This window comes from Chelonia mydas, chromosome 9 (assembly GCF_015237465.2).
Source record: "Chelonia mydas isolate rCheMyd1 chromosome 9, rCheMyd1.pri.v2, whole genome shotgun sequence".
Lineage (NCBI taxonomy): Eukaryota > Metazoa > Chordata > Testudines > Cheloniidae > Chelonia > Chelonia mydas.
The window spans coordinates 100316124-100337119 of NC_057855.1; the positions used below are offsets into that span (position 1 = coordinate 100316124).

The window sequence follows — 20996 nt, forward strand, 5'->3', positions numbered from 1 at the left end:
CCTCGCTAAGGGCTGCTCTGCTGGGGGGCTTAGGGGGGACCCATCGCTCCCTATTCTTGGACAGGGGTGGGGAGCCCCACACACACTGCAGGGGGAGCAGCCCTGGCTAATCCCTCCCCATCTCTGAGTGCCTGCGGTGACGCTGTCCCTGACCGGGCTCTGCCTTGTCCGTGTGTCTGTCTGCAGCCCCCAAGGTGCTGCTTCTGCTGGTGTATTTTGGTGTGACAGCTGCACTGTACCTGGCTCCCCTGATGATCTCCTCCCCCTGCCTCATGGAGGAGAGCCAGCTGCCCCCCAAACCAGCGCTGGCTGGGCACCGCGGGGCCCCCATGGTGAGTAACCTGTGCCCAAGGGCAGCTGCCCTTCCCTTCCTCCCCCGCACCTGCAGTGGGCATGAGCCCTCCCTGCTTAGCTTGGGAGGCACCAGCTGCTTGCAAGCGCTGTGCCAGGGAGCAGGCTGGAGCGGCTCGTGCCAGCGAGGGGCAGCTTGGAGGCAAAGGCAGGTTACAGCCCTCAGTGCAGGTGGCTGGGGGGGGTGTGTGTGTGGGGTGGGGGGGGGTGCCCTGTGCCCCTGCCCTTCCCTGGGTCCCAGAGAGCAGCGTTCCCTGCTCACACCGCAGACACAGGCAAGCAGGTAACCCCCAGAGAGCTGTCTCCAGTCTCCACAGACCAGCTCGGGGAGGGGAGTCCTTGCAGCCTGCCCTGTGGGCAGCCAGGCTGGAGAGGGTGTGGGGCATGGTTGGCAGGGGCTGAGGCAGCCCTTTGGGGTTGAGCTCTCACACATGGGGCCAGGAGCTAATTGGGACGTGTTTCTTCTGGGTAGAATTTAACCCCAGCCCTGGGCTCCCCCGACCACCAGCAATACCCCTCAATCCCAACCCGCAGACCCCCTGCTTGCCAGCACTGGGGTCCCCCCCCTCCACTCCTGCCTATGCCCCTCAATCCTGCCCTGCAGCCTCCTGCTATCCCAGCCCTGGGTCTCTCCTAGGCAGAGCTGGGGATTCAGCTACTTCCTGAAATCCCACCACTGCCTTAGATCAAGCCCAGCAAACTCACTGCATGTCTGAGCCCAGAAGATTCGAACTCAGCACAGTGGGGCAAGCACCCAATGCGCTGCACCCCTGCCCCGCCCCAGCTTGGTTTGCCTGTGCCCTCTCTCCCTCGTGTAGCTGGCTCCAGAGAACACCCTGATGTCGTTCCGGAAGTCAGTGGGCTGTGACGTGCGTGTGTTTGAGACCGATGTCCTGGTGAGGTAAAGTGACACCCAGGGTCTCCAAGGGGAACGTGTGCTCGGCTTGCCTGCCCCAGCTCCCTGAGCCCCAGGCCTCTGCCCACTGCCCCCTCTGGGGTGAAGGGGGCAGCTCCACGCTAGGGGAGGTGTCTCCAGGCCCCAGCCTGGGCTTTGTGAGAGTCCCTCCTCTCCTCACCCCTTGCCCATCCCTCCCAAGGGAAGCTGAGCCCAGCCCAGCTGTCTGGTGCTCTGGCCTGGCACCCCACCCTGCTCGATCCCCATTTCTCAGGGAGAGACACAGGGCTCCCCTCACTGGCCTGTTAATGCGGTGAGGGTGGGACCCGGGACAGGTCTGGTGTGGGGAGGGGAAGTTTCCTCCCCTGCTGTGGAGAAGGGCCGATAAGTGACCAGCTGCTGCCATTGCAGGACCATGTGTTGCCCCGTAACAACCAGCACTGACTCCTCCTATGTCTGGCTCTGGCTCCCAGCCCCATGAAGCTTCAGTCCCCAAAGGCCTGATCCAAAGGCAGGCGTTTGGGAGGGGACTCCCCCAGCATCCTGGGACACAGCATGGCAGGGTACAAAGGGCTACTAGGTTGATCCCTGTCAGAGGTGCCAGGGCGGTCAGGTTGGGGGGAGGGGTGCAAACGACCCATGATGCTACACTGGGCAAGGTCCTAACTACCCCATCCCCTTCCCCTTGCCAGTGCTGATGGGATCCCCTTCCTCATGCATGACGAGACGCTCACTCGGACCACCAACGTGCGAGAGGTGTTCCCTGCCCGGGCCACCATGAACGGCACGGCCTTTAACTGGACTGATCTCCAGCAGCTTGACGCCGGCAGCTGGTTCCTGGAGGTCAGGCCCCCACCTCCCCGGGGCGTGGCAGGGCTTCTCCATTCCTGCAGGAGGGCTCTGCCCTGCTGCACTGACCCAGGCTGCTCTTGGCAGAGCACTGGGGCCAGCTGCTCAGAGCCCTCCCGGGGTTCCCAGGCCCTGGAGAGTACTGCTTCTGCAGACTCTAGTGCCCCCTTCCATGGGGTCGGGGGCGGGGGGGGGAGGCTACCTTCCAAGCCGCACTGCTAGAGCTGGGAGTTGCTCTGACCTTCCAGAGGCATGGGGAAGGCTGGCTGGGAGGGGTCGGGCTTCTTGGACAGAGGGCTGGGGTAAGCCATGTCCTGGCTGGGCTCGGTGCCCGCATACACGGTGACGCTTTGGTTAGCACCTAACTGCAGCGCTGCTCTGGTCTCCTGCAGGTGGCAGGGTGACCTGTTCTCCTCTGTGCCCTCGTCCTGGGGTCTGAGCAGCTGCTGTGCCGTGCTAGCGAGCACTGGGGGGTGCTGTGGGTGCGAGGGGGAGCACCCTGTGCCTTGGGCGCTGGGAGCTGGTGTTGAGGGGGCAGTGTGGGAGGCCTGGGGCCAGCTGGGAGCAGTGCCGCCCATGCAGGGGAGCTGCTGACTCTGGCCTGTCCCTTCCAGAAGAAGCCGTTCCACTCGGTGCAGGGCCTCTCCAGCGAGGAGAAAGGCCAGGCGAGGACACAGAAGATTCCGACCCTGCAGCAGGTGCTGCAGGAGGCCAAGCAGCACAACGTCTCCATCATGTTCGACCTGCGGCCCGAGAACCACACGGACTACCAGAGCTTTGTTAACGTCACCGTGGAGACCATCCTCCAATCGGGCATCCTGCCGCAGCTGGTGAGCCTGGCTCTGCCCCTGGAGTCTGATGCCTGATGGGCAGCCGGAGGAGGGAATGGCTGAGTGTCTGGGCCAGACGTCCTCCCGCAGGGCTCCCTGAGCCTGCCCTTCACCAGCAGTGAGCTCCCCACCCCATAGGGCGGGTCAGACCCACCCTAGAGTCTCCCTGAGCGTGCTCAGGATCTGCCCTTACCATGATCCCAGGTACCCTGAGTTCCCCAGCATAGGCCCTCTGTGCCACAGCACCCTACACATCACACACGAGATGCCTGGGTGGGTCCTAGCCTATTGCAGGTAGGCTGCCGGACTAGCTGCTGCCCTGGGCCAGTTCCTTGGGGCCTGGGGTGCTTTGTAGTACGGTTTATGCCCTAACTATGCAGGGAGAGATGTAAACTTACTTGGAACTCCCTGCTCCTCCTCCCCCCATGTGTAAACAGTGACTCAGGACAGGCGTGGCCATGAGCCAAGTTGGTGCTGAAGCAGGAAAATCCACAAGCTGCCACCTTTGTACCCCCTGCTGCTACCACACCCTGCAGCTCCATGGCTCCCTGACGCTGCGGCCACCTTTTCAGTCCCTCCGCCCCCAGCCCTTGGGTGCTGGATATACATGACCCTGCCAAGACCAGCCTGGCATCTGGGTTCACTGCCCCTTCCTGCTCCTGCTCCCCATTTAGGGAGGAATTATTCATACGACACTCTGTTTACTTTGCAGACACAACATGCCCTTGAGTAAGGTGCCTACAGGCTCTCTGCCCAGTGGGTGCCCTCTGCCCATGACCAGGGGCGCTGGAACAATGTGTGCAGTGGGGGTGCTGCGAGCCATTGAACCAAACTGAAAACCCTGTATTTAATGGAAACCACTTCAAGCCATGGGGTGCTGCACACCTGCACCTCTAGTTCCAGCACCTTTGCCCAGGACTCGCTGGGTGCAGGGGCTCTGAAGGGGTTGTTGGGGCTCTGAGCCAGCCCCAAGTCCTGGGCACATCTTGGCCAGTCCTAGCTGGCCCCCATCGTGCCTCATCCAGGTCTGTCACTCCCAGACCTGCTGGGGAGACTCCATGGCAGGTGGCCTGGTGGGGCCAAGCACCGGATGGGTGCACAGAGAGGGGGCTGGGATGTGCATGTCCGTGCGGCTGGCCCTGCAGCCTGGGTCCCAGAGCACAGCGAGCGCCCCCTGGTCTCCCAGCTCACACCAGGCCTGATTTCCCCCCAGGTTCTCTGGCTGCCTGACGGGTTCAGGGAGCAGGTCAGACGGCAGGCACCAGGCTTTCAGCAAATCTACGGTCTGAAGAGCAGCTGGAATGAAACAGAGTCTCCGCTGCGTGTGAACCTGCCGTACCAGGACATCAGCACGGAGGAGATTGGGTGAGAGCCCCTTGTTGGGGAGCACAGAGCAATGGCGCCTCAGCGGCTCAGCCCAGCAGAGGCAAGTCGAGCTCCCCCTATGGCCACCTACGCATCCTGACGCCCTGGCTGGCCGCAGAGCTCGAACCCCAAACACACGGGTCTCAGCACGGGGAGCACTGGGTGGGAGCCAGGCTTTCCCAGTTGCTGCTGACCTGTGCCACGCTAACGAGGCTCCATCCCCTCTGCAGCCGGTATCGCCAGGCCAACGTCTCCGTCAATCTGTATGTGGTCAATGAGCCCTGGCTCTTCTCCGTGCTGTGGTGCGCAGGGGTCGGCTCCGTCACCACCAACGCTTGCCAGGTGCTCAAGGAGATGAAGCGCCCCCTCTGGCTGCTCGTAAGTGAACCTACCCTGGGTGGCGCTGGCAGAGGCCTGCATGCCCGAGCCCGCCTGGCCCGTCTGCACTGCCACACCCCAGCGAGGGGGCCAGGGCCTGTTCTGCCGGGGTTGTGGTCCCCACTGAACTGCTCATCCTGTCTTGTTGCCTTGCAGCCCCGCAGCACCTACCTGATGGTCTGGATTGTGACAGACTGCGTCTCCTTCCTCCTGATCCTCTCTGCCTTCCTCCTGCTGCAGTAAGTTCAGCCTCTTCTGGGTCCCGTAGCTGTCCATGGCATAGGAGGCCTCATGTCTGCTGCCCTCTGGGTGAGCTGTAGGTAGGGCAGGGGCTGCCCGGCCAGGGGCTGCTGCGGTCACTCACCCGCCCTCTTGATCTGGGAGAGCCGCTCAGCAGCACTGGGAGCCCACTTCTCCCGCCTCGCACGGTGCTAACATGGGACACAGCGGGCTCAGAGGGAGCTTTCCTCCCTGGCCTCTGCCAAGAGCCTGGCCCTGAGCTGCTCCATCCCACTGCTGTGGGACTTGGTCACAGCTTACTGGCTCCACCTATAAGCTGAGCAAGGTGGGCCTGGCATGGAAGCCCTCCAAGGGGACTCGAGTGACTCCATTGCCCTGGGACCCTCCATGGGTCATTATGGTTGGCAGGAGCTCCCATCCCATTCCCGCCATGGCAGAAAGGCCGCTACCAACTCAGAGCTCAAACCACAGTGGCCAAGTGATGGGGCAGAGCCCTGGGGGAGCAGCCCTGGCCCTGGGTATGGGCTGATCTCCCTGTGGCAGGGCCTGAATGGTGACACACTCTCTCCTGAGTGAATTTCAATCCTGTTTGCTTTCCAGGAAATGCTACAGGAGAAAAGAACCAGCAGGTAATGGGCCCCTACTCTCCGCCCCGCTCCCTCCTTCAGTCCCTCTCCTCACCACACCCTCTTGCTGCTGGTGGTCTTCCCCTCCCTCTTCCTCTCAGATCACTGGCTCTCCTCACCTGCAGGGCCAGGCCCTTGCCAGAGCTTAGCTCCCAGGGGCTCTCCCCACCCCATACTGAGCTTTCGGGGGGTTCTGCCAGCAGGACAGCCTGGGCCCAGAGCCTAACTCTCCTGACAGAGCGAGAGGGAGCTGCACCCCACCTCAGCCCTGTGGGGAAAAGGGGAGGGAGCCCAGCCAAGGGAGCTGTAGCAAGTGCTACTCCCTGAGATGATGAGGGTGCAGGGGGGCCAGGCAGCACCTCCTGCAGCAGCAGCTGCCTCCCACCCCACGATTGTTGCTGGGCTGGGGCAGCCCTGGGGAGGGCGGAGGCTCCTGGAATGAACCTTTCTCCCGTTTGGTTCCCCAGGGTCCAAGACAGACGTACTGCTAACGAAGATTAACAGCCTCATGCAGGAATGACGGCCAGCCCCCGCAGTGCCTGGTGGTGGAGGGGTTTGAGCTGGGCACAGGTGGTGTTTAGCAGGGAGCGTCCAGACTTGCTTCTGCCAGCCTTGAATGCCCTTTCCTCTGCAGGGCCCTTTCCAGGCCGTGGCTCCCCACAAACCCTCAGTCTCTGCCCTGTTCTGCTGGGGCTGGGTTTATCTTGCCCCCATGGGCACATCTCCCCTGCAGGTCAGGGGCCTGTGCAGAAACCCCCTAGGTGATGGGTCTGTCCTGGAGTAGGCAGGCATGTGTTCACCTGCCCACGGGGGCAGAGCTGGGGGTGGACACCAAGACTTGGCCTTGCAGCCTCCTGGGGCTGTGGGAACAGATACTGTCCTGGAGGCTGCTTGCTAGACCAGCTGGGATTCTCCTTGGTCATACCCTGCTGGGCAGGGACTGGTGCAGCTGCTGCTGCTGTGAACTGACTTTTCCTGTCTCCTGAAGCATGGCTGCAAAGAGACTGCTAGAGGTGGGAGGGGAGCCTGGAGGGTTTCGTTTACAGGGAGCCAGGTTTAAAGAGCTCCTGGCCTTGTGCCGTTGGGGAGCCTAGGACTAGTCTGGGGAAAGGTGAAGGGGCAGGAGTGCATCACAGGCCCAGGCAGCTGGGCTGCAGCGTGGGGATCCTAGTGCAGCAGGATGGAGATGAAGGGTACCTCACAGAGCAGAGGAAGCCATTATCCTGGGTGAGGCTTTGGCACTGGCCTCTAGGCAGGCATGCAGGAGGCAACAGTAGGCCCAGCCCCATGAGACCCCGACCCTCCTTGTCCAGTGGCAGAGATGGGGTTCAGCTTTGGATGGAGGGGATCGTGTGGGGGGCTGTCTTTCCAGAGAGAACACAGGTGCTGGGTGAAGGCCCCCAAAGCACCACCTGGACTGGGTGTGGAGCTATCCTGCTGGGTGGGGGGTGCTGGGGCATGAAGCAGCGTGGCCTCCCCAAGATCTCTTTGCTGCAGAGGTCTCAGCAGCATGCGTCTGTTTTACTTGTTCTTAATTATGTATGTTAATAAACTGACCCAACCGGATAAAAAACCGAACGACTAGCATGTCTGAGCTGATTCTCAACTCCCCCAAAGGGACCCGTGGCTCTAGGAGCTGGCATCCGTCAGCTCTTCAGGGGCAGGCTGTCCCTCTCTCCTCTCTGGAAAGCGCCTGGCCCAATTAGATGAGGAATCCCTGCTTATACTAGTGAGGTAAGAGGGTCCCACAACAGCTCAGAGCCAGTGCCTCACCGCACGGAGAGCGTGAGTAGGGGAGATCCCAGCTCTGCGCCGGGCCTGCTGGGGCCTGGGCTACACCCAGCCCTGCTCCGTGCTCTGCTTTCCCCATCTGTAAGACCCAGAAGCTGCAGCAGGTTGGAAGGATTAGTTCATGGTGGCTGGTCAAGTGCTACCTCAGCTGGGATGTGCAGGGCCATTAACGGCAGCCCTGAGCAGTGCGCTCAGCAGGGCCAGAGGGCCCACAACAGCCCCATGTGTTCTTACTGAGCACTGGCCCTGACTCTGGGTACCCACCTGGGGCCTGATTCCCAAGGGCTCATCAGGATCTGTAGGCACTTGGCATGTCTGCAGATCAGGCCTGAGGTGGGCATCAGCATTACGAGCTACTTCTGGAAAACTGGACCTTTCCGTGGGTAAGGCTGGGAAAAGCAAACATGTGAGCTGTGCTATTTGTGTTGTGTCCCCACCACCTAGTGCCGAAACAAGGAACAGGCACCTCTAGTTACTGCAGTATTGTAGCCGAGAGACAAGGGGGGTGAGGCAATGTTATTGGACCAACTGCTGCTAGGGAGAGAGACAAGCTTTGCAGACCCCTCTGTATCTGACCTATCGGTCCTCATCCTCGAAGGAAACCCGTGCACGACCTTCAACAGACAAGCCTGGGAGCTTAAATTCGTAACTTGGCTAGGCCCTACAAATCATGGACTGAACAGAGACGCTGGAGTTATGGCTCGCTACAATGATCTTTAACCCACTAACTCCCATCTTGGTCCTGTGACTGTAGGGTGTTAACAGGCCCCTGTACCTTGACTGGTGCTCTAGAATATGTGCTAGCTTAGCATACGTAGTTATCTGTTCACCCTTGTACTGAGCTGGGACACTGAGTTCCTTTCCCAGGCCTGGACAAGAGCTCACTGTAGCTCCAAAGTTTTGTCTCTCACCAACAAAGGTCCAATAAAAGAGAATCCCTCACCCCATTATAGTTAAAACACTCCAAGCTCAGGGGAGGGAGAATGGAGTGGGAACAGGCACAGTAGTGACAAGTGTCAGATTTAAAGTTATTTCCAGTACAAGCTCTGACTGCAGAGGGTTTAAGTGTAACCCTTTTGCCTGTCAGAATTGGCAGCAACAAGGGCCGGGTTCAGTATCTAGGGGATCCATTCCAATAACACAATGCAAACCGGCTCGAGCCCCCACCCAGTGACCTGGGACAAATACATACCATCCCCGCTGGGCGCCTCCAAGAGGCAATACTTCCCCTCTCGCAAGCACATAGTCTGAGTGTAACAAAAAGCCTTTTAATAACAGAGAGAAACAATGTGGCATTATGTTGGGGAAACACCACCAACAGGATTCATAACACAACCCATGAGCAAACCCCACCCCACCCCCAAGCAAATTGGGGCATGTCCTTTCCCTTTGGTTCTTAGTCCAGCAACCCAAAATCACTATAGTCCCAAAAGTCTCTGTCCCTGGTCAGGGCAGCCCCAGAGTTCAAAGTTTACCTGCAGAGTTTTACCTCCCAACCTGGGTGGAGATTGGAGGGTGGGGGGGTTAAGGGGCACCTTACATGGTCCAAAGCTGATAGCCCCACCTCTCCATGGGGCTCCACTCTACCAGCCACCTATGGGCTGCTCTAGGCATCCAACAAACTGCTCTGCTCCACCAGCCACTCTGCTCGCCATCCCGCAAACTGCTCCACCACATATCTTCAGGCTCCCCCACTACTTAACACAACAGTCATTGATTGCAGCTCTTAGTAAGTTTAGCTCTTTTGTGATTTCAGCTTGTAGTAGGGGAGCCTCAGTGCTGGTCCACCATTGGCCCAAAGTGAATTCAGCTCAGCAGTCTGTAACTAGACTCAATGGAATCAAAATTAACTCTCATATTCCACAGTGGAGAGAGGAGGAAGTGCAATTAGCATGTAAGGCCCTCACCCAGGGGCCCATACCACCAAGTATTAATACCTATTCCCAGCCTCTCTCTCAATTCAGAGAATTGGAACCCATGTCCCTTGCCTAGCGAGTGCTACTTAGTTGATGGCGAGTCCCTCCATCATAACAAAAGGCCAAGTACAGTTCCACTGTCCTTGATTCCCATAATCAGGGTAATAACAGTTTATTCTTCCTGCCCCAATAACAGAGACACTGGGGATCCCACAGCAGCCAAAGTGACCATTTGGGCAGCTATGGCCTCATTCTAGGTGGGGTGGGTGTGCCTATGCAAATGAGATCAGCCCCTGAAGTTCTTTTCCACAACTTGCCACACCTCACCACCAGATGTCAGGGTGGAGCTCATCCTGACTCTGCTTACATCAGCATGCGGAGTTGGGTCTGGAGCTGGGCCTTGGGCCTCTGCCTGAATCAACTGGCCTCTGAGAAGTGTGAGCACAAGGAGGGAAAGGAGGATTCCCCTGACAGCAAAATTTCTAGGGCCCCTGTCGAACTGCCCCCTTGCTCCAGGCATGGGAAGCTGTGTGACCTAGTAATAGCCCAGCTCCAGAGAAAATAGGTCTGAATTTAGCAGTGTGCAGAGGTACTGAGTGTGCACCTCAGAAGCTGAAGTTGTGAATGGGCTGGGCCCCAGAACACTTTCCAACCTGTGCAGGCAACTTTCCAGTTCGTCTGGGTTCCTGCTGTACTCCCTGTAAAATGCTCTCTCTGCACTGGGGAGGGTGCACAGGCCTAGGAGCTGGCTCTCATCCATCTCTTCTTGAGTGTATGAAGTTCTGATACCTTCTGTTTTCTATGTACTGCACCTTTCAATGTCTAAGCACCCTCTCTCTGGAGGAGGGTGAGCAACCATCTTGTTCTCAGTTGCTGCAGCTTGGTACAGAGGAGAGGTGAACGCTGTGAGGGACAGTGAGCAGAGGCAATAGTGGGGAGGGGGGGAACACACCTCCTTCCTAGATCCATCCTGGGCTCTCCTTCCTGCACCCCTAGGGCCACTGCCCAGGTCTGCTCTAAGAACCAGCATGCTTAGGAACCCCTGGCAGCTGCCTTGCTCTGCTGTACTCGAAGCTGCAGCTCTCGAATCCATTCCAGTCCAACTGCTGCCCTCCCCATAGCAGTGGGGTCCTGCTATCTCAGCAGCCTAGCTTATGGAGTCTTATTGTCCCAGACGGCAGCCCTGCACTTCGGCAGCCCGCTCTCCCTGTGTGCCTCATGCTGGGCCACAGGCCTCCAGCTAAGAGTTGAGCTGATGGCACCCTTGAGTCTCCATCCCTGGCTTCCTGCTGTGCTGCCTTTTGAGTTCTCTCCCTCTCTCTCCCGTCTGCCTCTCCCTCTCCATCCCCTTGAACTGAGTGTTAACCAGGCTGGATGTGGGAGATCATCACACTGTCCATCTTCCCCTCTCAGTTCTGCCCATAGGTGCTGGAACTAGGGGCGCTGGGGTTGGCCACATACACTGGCTTGAAGTGGTTTCCATCATGTGCAGGGTTTACAGTTTGGTTCAATGGCTCTCAGCACCCACACTGCACACATTGTTCCAGCACCCCAGTTCTGCCCTCCCTTTCACCCCTCGATCCTGACCTTCAGCCCTGGACTCCTCTGCCTAGAGCTCTGCCAGTGCCCCTCAGGCCTGACCCATGACCCCCTTGTTATCCCAGCCGTGGGCTTCCCCTAGCTCTGCTAACGGCCCTCAATGCGCATACCCCCCCTCACCCTTAATTCCCAGGCCAGCTTGCACTAGTTGGGGTGAGGTCCAATTATGTGCCGTGGTTCTGGTGAAGTCCTGTTAGGGCAGAGGCCCCCAACCTGTGGGGCGCACTCCCCAGGAGGGCACAGAGGAATGTTAGGGGGGGAGCAGCTGGGGCCTGAGCCAGCCCCCACAGGGGGACGGGGTGGGAGTGCCACCCCGCTCTGCTCCTGGCCTTGCCCCCAGCTCTTACCCCTGTCTGTGTCCCTCCCCTCGCAGAGCTGCAGCCCCACGCCCAGCCCTGGCTTGGGGGGCGGGGCATGGACAGGGGTAATGGGGGGGCACGAGGTAAAAAGTTCGGGAACCACAGCATGCGGGTGCCAGGGGGCAAGTGTGAAAAATTGGGACCCTTTTTTTCTGGGGGAGGGAGTTACAGGTGCCTGTGTATGCGACGCCCCTAATATTGGGGTGCCTGGTTCCCTAAGTCCCATGCCTGGCTGGACTGAGCCCCACCCCCCTGGCTGCAGGGCCTGGTTTCCCTCTCCTCTGGCAGCGCTGGGGTTAATGCCCGGCCCAGCCCAGCACCCACTTTAGGGCAAGCCCTGAAGGGCTGAGAGAGGCCGGCCGGGCTGGGCCCTGCGGGGCCAGGCCTGGGGGGCAGCGCCCAGCAGTGGCTGCAGGCCCCCCTTCCCCGCAGGCCAGGGCCCCCGGGCAGCCAGGCAGGCCAGCCCTCGCTCCATGGCTGGGCCCGCCCCTGAGCCCAGCCCAGCCCCCTCCACTCCGCTCCACACACAGCCCGGGGCGACAGCAGGGAGCCTCGGCTCACCACTGCCCTGGCAGGCAGCCTTGGCCTGTGCCCGGCCCGAGGGGCTCAGCCGGGGCTGCCCGGGGCAGGGTCCCAGCACTGGCCAGGCTGCGGGGTAGCCGGGGGGAGAGGGCCAGGTCCCAGGCAGCAGGAGCCTTTGTGGCTGGAGCTGGGGAAGGAGGCAGCCAGGTCCTTGTATCGCTTTCCCGTGGCAGGGCCAGGCCCGGGGGTCCCAGCCGCTAGCCCCCTCCAGGGACCGGCCCGGGGGGCTGACATGAGGGCAGGCTCCTGGGGCCACGAGCACTGGAGGAAACCGCTGCAAAGGGACCCGCAGCCCTGCCCAGAGGAGAGATGATCAGTAGGCAAGGTAAGGACGGGAGGCCCGAGCCCTGGCCAGCCCACTGGGGCGAGGGCAGGAGACACCTGGCCCTGGGGGTGGCGAGGGGGGCGCAGAGCTGCCAACAGCCCAGAGCTGCCTTGGCAAGACCCCAGGCCCAGAGAGAAGGAGCTCTGATTAGACACCTGGCTTCGGCTTTGAGACTTCAGAGCCGGGCGCAAGTAAAGCCGGTTTCCCAGCTCCCCCGGGCTGGGCAGAGCTGGCTCCTTGTCCCCAGGACCCAAGAGCCGTGCGGGGGCCCAGCGACACCTGTGAGTGAGGATGGGCTCTGGCTGCCGAGCGGCTCTGCCCGGTGCTAACCCCACTGGGCTCCCAGAGCGTGGGCGAGTTCGGGTCACTGGCAGGTAGGACACCGGAGGAGCTGCCCTGACTGGGGCTGGCGTAGCTGAGCCCTGCCCTGGGGTGCTCTGCCCTGGGGTGCTTGCAATTCCTCCTGCACCAGTTGCAAGAGCGACCCCCCTCCCCTCCTCCTGGCCCCGCAGTTCCTAGCTCCGCCCCAGCACCAGCGCGGGCGCAGAAGCACCCTGGCTGCCCTGAGCCCCTGCGTGGGGCTAGCGCCCAGGGGCCGCCGGGCTGCCAGGCCGCGCCTGGCCGGAAAAGGCCCAGAGGCTGCCCTAGGCGTGTCAGCCAGGGCACCTGGGCCGGGCAGCCGTGGCGAGGCGCAGTGGCCCACCATGCTTGCACAGCCTCAGCGCGAGCGAGGCCCAGAGACCCTGGGCACGGACTGGGCCCCGGGCGCTGGCCCTGGCAGGGTCCTGCTGGTCTCAGGGTGCTGAGGGCCTGAGCAGGCAGCTGTGCCTGGGGGTCAGCTGTGTGTTCACCCCCCTGTGCTGTGCCCCTGCTGCAGGCGGGAGCTCAGGCCTTTAGCCCTTCAGTAGCGGGCGGGAGGCAGCAGGGCCCTGGGCTCAGGCTCTTCCCGGTCACTACTGCATCCACCAGGCCTCACGGGGCTGTCGTGTGAATGTTTCCCTGGAGTCGTTTTGTCTGCCGTCTAAGGGGGAACACCCTCTTCCTCCTCCACTCTGGGGACACGGCCCTCCCCTCCTCCTGGGCTGGTGTGGTGAGAGCCCCTCCCCCCCCCGCTTCAGGCTGCGTTCGTTTTTGATTGTACGTGACCGCATGGGAGCGAGGTCAAAGTGGGACTCAGTTGTCACGGAAGAAGGCGATTCTGGGGCAGTTGCAGAGGTTCTGTTTTGTGGGATGCATCCCTCCCCACCAGCACCCACGTGGTGCCCGTTTGCCTGTGCAGGGTTCAGTGCACTCTATCTGTCACGCCCAGACAGTACCGGAGCCCCTTTCTGTGCAGCCTCGCAGGGGAGGGATGTGACTCGGAGTCCCCTGGGCTCATGCGCTTTCCACAGCCAAAGCAGCGTGAGTTTTGGTTCTCTGTCCACTTAGGGGGCAGCCAGCCTCGTCACACTGGCCCTCGCTGGCGTTAGTCTCAGCAGCCAGGCCAGGGAGTGAACAGGCTACAAAGACTGACCCTCTGGCAGGGGAAGGGGCTGAACTGGTTCTGTAGGCAGAGGGGTTTTAGGTTCCAGGGCTGGCAGGAGCTGGAATCCCCTGCAAACCCAATAAATCCAGCTGGCGTCCCAGGAGATCTCAGCCTCTCACCGGCTCTGGGAGGGGAAGGACTCTGTTTGCATTAAGGCTTATTCATGCTTCACCGCTTCCTCTTTCCCTTCTGGGGCCTGCAATACACCAGTGTAGGAAGGTGACACAGACAAAACCACCTTCCTTTTCCCGCCAACAGGAGAATGGAGCTGGGGGTGTTTCTGTCTCCCCCCGGGACCGCATCCCTGCAGAAATCCCCAGGCCCAGAGAATGGGAGCAGGGACCCCAGGTGCCCCGAGTCTAGGCTCTCAGAGACACAGATCCCCTTGTTCTGTGCTCTGTCCCCTGCTGTGAGCACTGGATGCCTCAGGACTAGCAAGGCAGATCAACCCTTTTGCATGAGTTCCTAGGTCCAGAGATGTGCCCCGACCTCCCCCCTCACCTCCTCCCCCACACAGAAGTCCTTTGTTTTTCCTGCTGCCTCCAAACAAAGGGAAACATTTGCTGACAGGGATGAAGGTCTGTGTGAAACCTTCTTGTTTGTGTGAGATCCGTTGCCCTGCTAGGACAAGGGGCTGCTGCCAAACTACAGGAGCTGGCCTGCGTCGGGCTATAGAGCTGGGCTGATGGCGCAAGGAACTCGTCCAGAGAAACATTCAGCTCTCCAGATGGAAATGGATCAGGCCCCTGCTATCCCTGCCCTTGGCTCCCCCATGGCCACCTCTGCCTATGTGCCTCAATCCCGTCAGGCAGCTCAGAGCAGGCTCGGCCTCTGTCTGCCAAAGACCCGCTTGGGGAGCAGGGGGATGTCCAAACCCAGCCCCGCTGAGAGCCAGCCATGGCTTGGGGGGAGCCAGCAGGCAACACCCATTGTGCATAACTGCCCTAGCTTGTGGCTGCCCTCCCCTGCCAGTGAGTGGCCTCACATGGAGACTGAGTCCCGGGATGCAATGCAGCCAGACACATTCCCCCCCCCGCCCACTCCTGTGGAGACGTGGGGTCCCAGCATGCAGTGCAGCTAGGGGCACCCCCAGGACTGCCCTGTCGGCCTTAGGCCCAGATGCTGAGGGTTGGGGTTGCAGTGTAATTCCGGTGTGTTTGGGGCAGTTGGGTACAGTCTGTCCAGTCTCTTACCTTCGGGCTCAAAGGAATCAGACCCACAGAACCACAGGTTCCATAATTTGTGCCTGGCTTCAGCAGCGACCCTTCGTCTTTCACTGCCTGGTAAATCAGCGGTGCAGGGTCTGGCCCACTGTCCGTGGTGTGCCTGAGGGGTCCCTGATGGCAGGGATTGAATCTGCTGGGTGGCAGACCCCTTCCTGGTGTGGGTACGGAGAAGGGCCGGGGGGCAGTGATGTGTGGTGACGTGCTATTCTGTATTGTTCTGGGTGATGCGATGTGTTACATGATGGTCTGATGAAATCTGAGGGCTCTCCTGTGCTGTCTCCCCAGACACTCAACGGGCCGTGGCGATTCTGACCAGGTACCAAACCACTCTGAGGGCTCCAGAGGAGCAGCAGTTGAAGGCCTCTATTGGAAAGGTCTCGCACATCTTCCGAAGTGACCTCTTTCAGGCCCTGCTGGGTAAGCGCCTTCCACCTAGTGAGCTGACTGCTGGCTTCGCACTGAACAGCCACTCGGTGGCTGACACACATGCGTAACCTGCCCCTCTCAGGGTGAGGATGTTGGGGACCCGGGCTCTGATCTCCTAGTGTCTGCGGCAGGAGCCCAGCTCCTCGGGGGAGTGAGTTTTAAGGAACTTTCTGCAGCTCATGTGTCAAGGCTTTTCTACACTCTGTCTGGGGCCTGGGGCCTGGGAAGAGCCCTGGAACCGCCCTTTGTCTGCAGGAGTCAGAGACCTGAGCTCAGTACCCTCCTAATGTGGCTGTACAGTGGCACAGAACGATTCCATTCAAGCATGTGAAAGAGCTCAAAGCTTCAGTACAGCTGGAGCTGTTAAGTGGCTTAACCTGTGAGACAGTAACTGTAATAGTGAAAGGCAAAGCGGGTCATGCATAGGTCCTGTGGACTACGATCCCCAGAATGCTCCTCTCACTGACTGGTCTTAACCTTCTAATTGATGCCTCGGTCTTTCTTTTTCACTGCCGATTTGTAGGGCAATGTGGATTTTTTCACCCCAGGATGCCCAGGGCAGTGCATGTTAAGGGGCCTTGAAGTTTTATAAAGCACTCCTTGCAGTGTTCAAACATGATGGTGTTTATGGCCCATCAGCTATGGATCATGTGATGGAGTTTTATGCACCTTTCCCTCCCGGCCCTGACACACAAAGCCTGCTTGTGTTGGCATCGCTTCTCTCTATTCTTACTATCATCCCTTGGGGAGAAGTAGGTTTTTCTCCACTTGCTTCCTATTGAAGATAATATTTCACAGGGTTGGGAAAGCAGCTCCCAGTGCAGCCCTGACTTTCAGGAACTCCGAACCTGGAGTATTTGCAAGGAATATGATGTGTTGAGGGAAAAGAACTATACACAAGAAATGGCTATAATAGACAGCCCCATCTTGCTGGTCAGAGGACTCAGAATGCCTTCCCCTTCCTTGGATCTCAGTGCGGCACCCCCCTGGCATTACATCAGCGCAGCTGGAGTCTTATTAGAAACTAGACAAATACAATGAGAGAAACTCCCACCAATATCCTGTTGAATTTTTACACACACCGACTTCCTACTTTCATGCCCCTTTCCTGTTCACTTCCAATGAATTTTCTAGCAAACAAATTAATGGCCAGGACTGTTCCTGCAAATTTTGAAGCAAATTTTAAATGATTACTACAGACTATGCACACAAACTAAATTCTGAGCTCATGACTGGCAGAAACCCGATTTTAACAGTAACCCTTGGGGTGCACAAACCCTACCATGTGACTTATGTGTCCAATGAACATTAACACAACTCCAGTTCTGAATGCTCCAATAAGCCAGAGACCAAAAGGTATCTGCAGGAATTCGTCTGCTAATAAGCTAGAATAATAAATATGTGTGTGAGAACCACCGTCTGTTTGTGGGCATCTAACTTAAATTAACTTGGCCTCTCTCTAAGGTACTTGTATGGCCCCTATCACCCTAGTACCTGAGCTCCTCGTGATCTTTAATGCATGTCTGAGTGGAATGGAAGGAGTGTTATCATCACCATGGGATGAGACTATATCATCTGTTTTTTCCCTGAAATACAGAAAAGAAATATTTGTTGAACACGTCTGCCAATTATTATTGATAATTTTACTATTTCTATCTAGAAATAGACCAACACCATTGTCAGATTCTTTTTGTTCATAAAAAGAAAAGGAGTACTTGTGCACCTTAGAGACTAACCAATTTATTTGAGCATGAGCTTTCGTGAGCTACAGCTCACTTCATCGGATGCATACTGTGGAAATTGCAGAATATCATTATTATATACACAGACACCATGAAACAATACCTCCTCCCACCCCACTCTCCTGCTGGTAATAGCTAATCTAAAGTGATCATCAAGATGGGCCATAATACATTTTTAAAAATTCTGAGTGTCCTTAACTGTGCTGGCCATAGATTTCTCCTTGTGTCCCTTTTGCTTTCCTTATCAATTTTCTTCCATTCCTAACACATGTCATTTATATTCATTACTATCAATTTCCCCCTTCTTTCATTTGTTAGCATTTTTTTTTATAGCTGCATGCACTTCCCCTCCAAACCAGGTCTTTTTTTGAACCAGTACAGCCTTCTGCTTGATTGTGGGATTGTGGCTTTTGAGGCATCTAGTAAGGTGTCCTTAAATTATTTCCAATTATCTTTCATATTTTTCTGAACAAATTCTTCCTCATGGCCAATTTGGCTCATAATTATTTTCCGCTTTGTGAAACTGGACCTTTAAACTGCCAAGTGTATATCTTACTCGTCTAAATTTTATTCTGCTTGCACATTATAAATGTGATCAAGTCATGATCACTTGTACCCAAGCTACCATTAATTTTAGTTCTGTATGGAGCCAGCAGTGGGAACAACAAATATATAATAATTTTGTGGATTACATAAAAAATGAGGCCATTTAAAAATGTAACACCTTGATGAAGGATTTTTTTAAAAAACAGAAATAATTTGACATCTTGAACCCAGAGGCTGCTCTGCTTTGTGTCGTACCAGATCAGGATAAATTCTGGGCAGGAACTAGTTATGATTGGCTCTTAAGATACAAAAATATAAAGACAATACCAGGGAACAATTTACAGCAGAAATAATCTTCAGTGAGACACAGGAGCTCCCTATCTGAACTCTTCCCCTTGGATTCTACCTGCCAGATGCCTAGAGACTCCAGACCTCAAGGGAAATGTGCAGCAATTCCAAAGTGTCTTCAGAGGTCTCTTAAAGGGATGTCTGATTCCCCAGTCCCTTGGAAAGAGAAGAAATGCCCCTACTCTGCTGTTTCCCCCAGACCTCAGAGATGTGTCTCAGGCTTGTATGAAATCTTCTGAGTAAACTGTGGTACAAGTGAGAGCTCAAAAGCATCCGGTTAGCTCTGACCAGGTGGTGAGAGCCTGGAGGATCCATCTATTCATTTTCAGGAAAACCTGTCATGGTAATTAATGCCAACCAGTTCTCTTTCAGGCGTTTCTGAGATTCACCTCACCATATTACCTAGGCAGTTCACATCTGTATCACACATAGCTGCACCCAGAACCTGTTTCCCACACAGCAATCCAGCAGAGGGTCTTCTCCTTAGTCTCTCCTCTCCTGCCCCACTAACTCCTTGCATTCTGCCCCTCTTTCCTTTTCTGCCGGTTCCAGGAGCTCTGTCTTCCCTCCCTGAGAGACAGGAGCTATGAATGATTGTCCTGGGAACAATGACAGAGCTGTTCCATGGCTTTGGAGAGGAATGCAGAGCCCTCCTCCTCCTCAGCAAAGGGAGGGGAGCAGAACATGCTGCAGCAGGTCAGGGGGCACCGTGGTGTCAGCAGGAGGTGTAAAGATAAACTGGTTGGTGGTGTTTTGTTCGCGCAGGAGTGGCGTTCAGCTATATTCCTGTGTAGCCTGGCTCAAAACAGGCTAATCTGGGGGAGAGGCTGAGAGTCCAGCAGGGAGGCCCTGGCGAATTAGCTGGAATTTCCATATCAAAAACATTTGAAATCCACAATGTTTGTACACGAGCCAGGTTTCCTCTCTGAGGGTCTAGCTGGTTTGGAACAAAACTAAATCCAGTGATGGGTCAGTGAGTCCCTGTGAGCAGGAGTGGAGCTCCTACAGTCGACAGACAAACCATACGACACGCAGGTGTATGTGTGCAGACGCTGCTACTCGATACGTTGCCCAGGGCAGCTTCGCTGTGCACCTTCTCCTCCACTCCATGTATTCGTTTTATCCACCAGCCGTTCTCTCATCACATGCATAAATTATAGGCTCTTTCAGTCTGGGACTGTCGTCCTACTACAGGTGTGAACAGCGCCTTGAAAATTGGGGTCCTGAGCCCCAGCCAGGGCACCTAGGGGCTAGCACAGTAGAAAGTCTAAATACAAAGTGACTCGGCGAGGGTTCGTGATAACATTAACCTGTGAAAATGGGGCTCAGGCTGTAGCAGCCTGGGTGGAATCCGGCTTTATTGACCGTGGTGGTGGCAGCAGACAGTGGGGCTGTGTACTCTGGGAGAGACGAGGCAGTTTCAGTTTCAGTCCCAGTCGATTTTCCGTCTCTCTGGTCACTTTCCCGTGGGGGTGGTGTTTCTCCAGCTTGAACCCAACGTGTGCGTAAATCCGTGGGGTTGGCAGTGAGCTATCCCAAACGAGGAGTGGCATTATTCTTTGTTTGGTTAGTGCCCAGGCAGCTTGGCAGCCCCACTTGGCTGGGCTCTGCGCAGCCTCACAGAAGGGCACCTGCCCTGGCTCAGACAGTGCTGGGCTGAGGAGGAGGTCTGTCACTTTGCATGCTTTCAGCAATGTGGTGGCTGCTTTCTTTAGGCCTCGTTTGTGCCCTGTGGGGGACCCAAAAGCATGTGTCTGTCCTCAGAACTGGGGCACTCACACTCCTGCAGGACCTGGGTGGCACCTGCCTTCCTCTGCTAGTGCATCCCAGCGAACAGGCCTTCTGCTCAGGGATTGTGTGGGTCGCTACCGGGCTAGGAGGGGGTTGCTTGCTTTGGGGAGCGACTGGTGGGGGCTGAGTTGTGTCTGGCTCTGTGCCGGGAACAGCCCGTGCTTGGCTGAGAGTCACTGTGGGAGAGGGCGGTTATTTCCGGACAGAGTGCTGCTCAGGAACGCATGAGCCCTGGGCTCAGGCACAAAAGAAATGGCTTGGCCATGAGCAGGGAAAACAGGATTTGCTGCCTCTTGCCTCCTGGCCTTTTTCTTAATGTGTTTGAGGCCTTTGCCTGCTGGTGAGCCAAGTTTGTGATTTGTAGTGAAACTGCCCAGGGAACAGTTCAGGCACTCAGGGACCTAGGGGACCATGGGAACAGCCACAAATAATGAGATTTTGGCCCCTGCTTCAGGAGTCTCATGATGATTCAAAAACTGCAGCCTGTATGTGATTTTGTGTGGGGAGGAAGGGGCTGCCCCACAGTACCATGTAGTATAGGGGGAGGTGTACTAAACTGCTATCCCAGAGACCATACATTCCCGACCTAGCTCTTCTCCTAGCTGCTGTTCGTAGTGCTGCGACATTCACAATCCTTAGTATGAGGCAGGGTCTCAGTCCTGGGGGGATAACTATTATTCACCAGTTTTACAAAGAAGGTAGTTGTACTTGCACATGGTCACTTTAGGCAGAACTGGGAACAGAAATCAGGTTTCTAACCTACCCGGTGCCACCGTGCCATATAGCCTCACAGAAGGATCGTGCTAAATTAGGTGCTTGTGTACTCTACGCTACAAGAGTGGCTCTGTGTCACTCTCTAGACTGTTGTGGTTTATGACTCTGTTAATGCTTGCAACCCAAGCACTGGGACCCTCCGAGCTCGCAGGGTCCTAGAGCCCACGGGCCAGCCTGAGCCCAAACATCTACACTGCAGTTAAACAGCCCCTCAGCCTGAGCCTCGCGAGCCTGAGTCCGATGGCCCGGGCCAGCCACCGGTATCTAACTGCAGTCTAGACGTACCCTTAGAGAGCTGCTTTAGCTCATCAGCAGAAGCTCATGCTTTTACGTCCAGAGATCCCAGGTTCAGTCCCTGCAGACAATCCAAAGAAAGGCTTGGTCACATGTGGCTGTGATGTTTGTAACCTTAGTCCACAATTTGCTCCCAGAGCCAGGAAGAAGAACCAAGAATGCTAGTGCTCAGTTTCACAGTGCTGTCTCACAAATACTTGTGTAACCCACTGGCATGT

The 20996-nt window shown here is 57.1% G+C and overlaps 2 protein-coding genes across 6 annotated transcripts in view; both read left to right on the forward strand.

Moving 5' to 3' along the window:
• GDPD2 (glycerophosphodiester phosphodiesterase domain containing 2) overlaps nt 1-7112 on the forward strand; it is a 36491-nt gene extending 29379 nt beyond the window's left edge. For 3 of the 5 annotated variants that reach the window (XM_043522694.1, XM_007056132.4, XM_043522696.1), the window contains 9 exons: nt 187-332; nt 1170-1252; nt 1939-2089; nt 2710-2925; nt 4139-4290; nt 4521-4668; nt 4825-4907; nt 5509-5537; nt 6002-7112. In XM_043522694.1, coding sequence (XP_043378629.1) covers nt 187-332; nt 1170-1252; nt 1939-2089; nt 2710-2925; nt 4139-4290; nt 4521-4668; nt 4825-4907; nt 5509-5537; nt 6002-6054 — 1061 coding nt within the window. In that variant the 3' untranslated portion in view covers nt 6055-7112. The remainder of the gene's footprint in view (nt 1-186; nt 333-1169; nt 1253-1938; nt 2090-2709; nt 2926-4138; nt 4291-4520; nt 4669-4824; nt 4908-5508; nt 5538-6001) is intronic. The other 2 variants (XM_043522697.1, XM_027818506.3) reach the window with 1 other exon arrangement.
• Nucleotides 7113-11555: 4443 nt separating this feature from the next.
• Nucleotides 11556-20996, forward strand: part of DLG3 (discs large MAGUK scaffold protein 3) — a 177184-nt gene continuing 167743 nt past the window's right edge. Inside the window, 2 exon segments of the mRNA XM_043522989.1 lie at nt 11556-12106; nt 15143-15274. Coding sequence (XP_043378924.1) covers nt 12091-12106; nt 15143-15274 — 148 coding nt within the window. The 5' untranslated portion in view covers nt 11556-12090.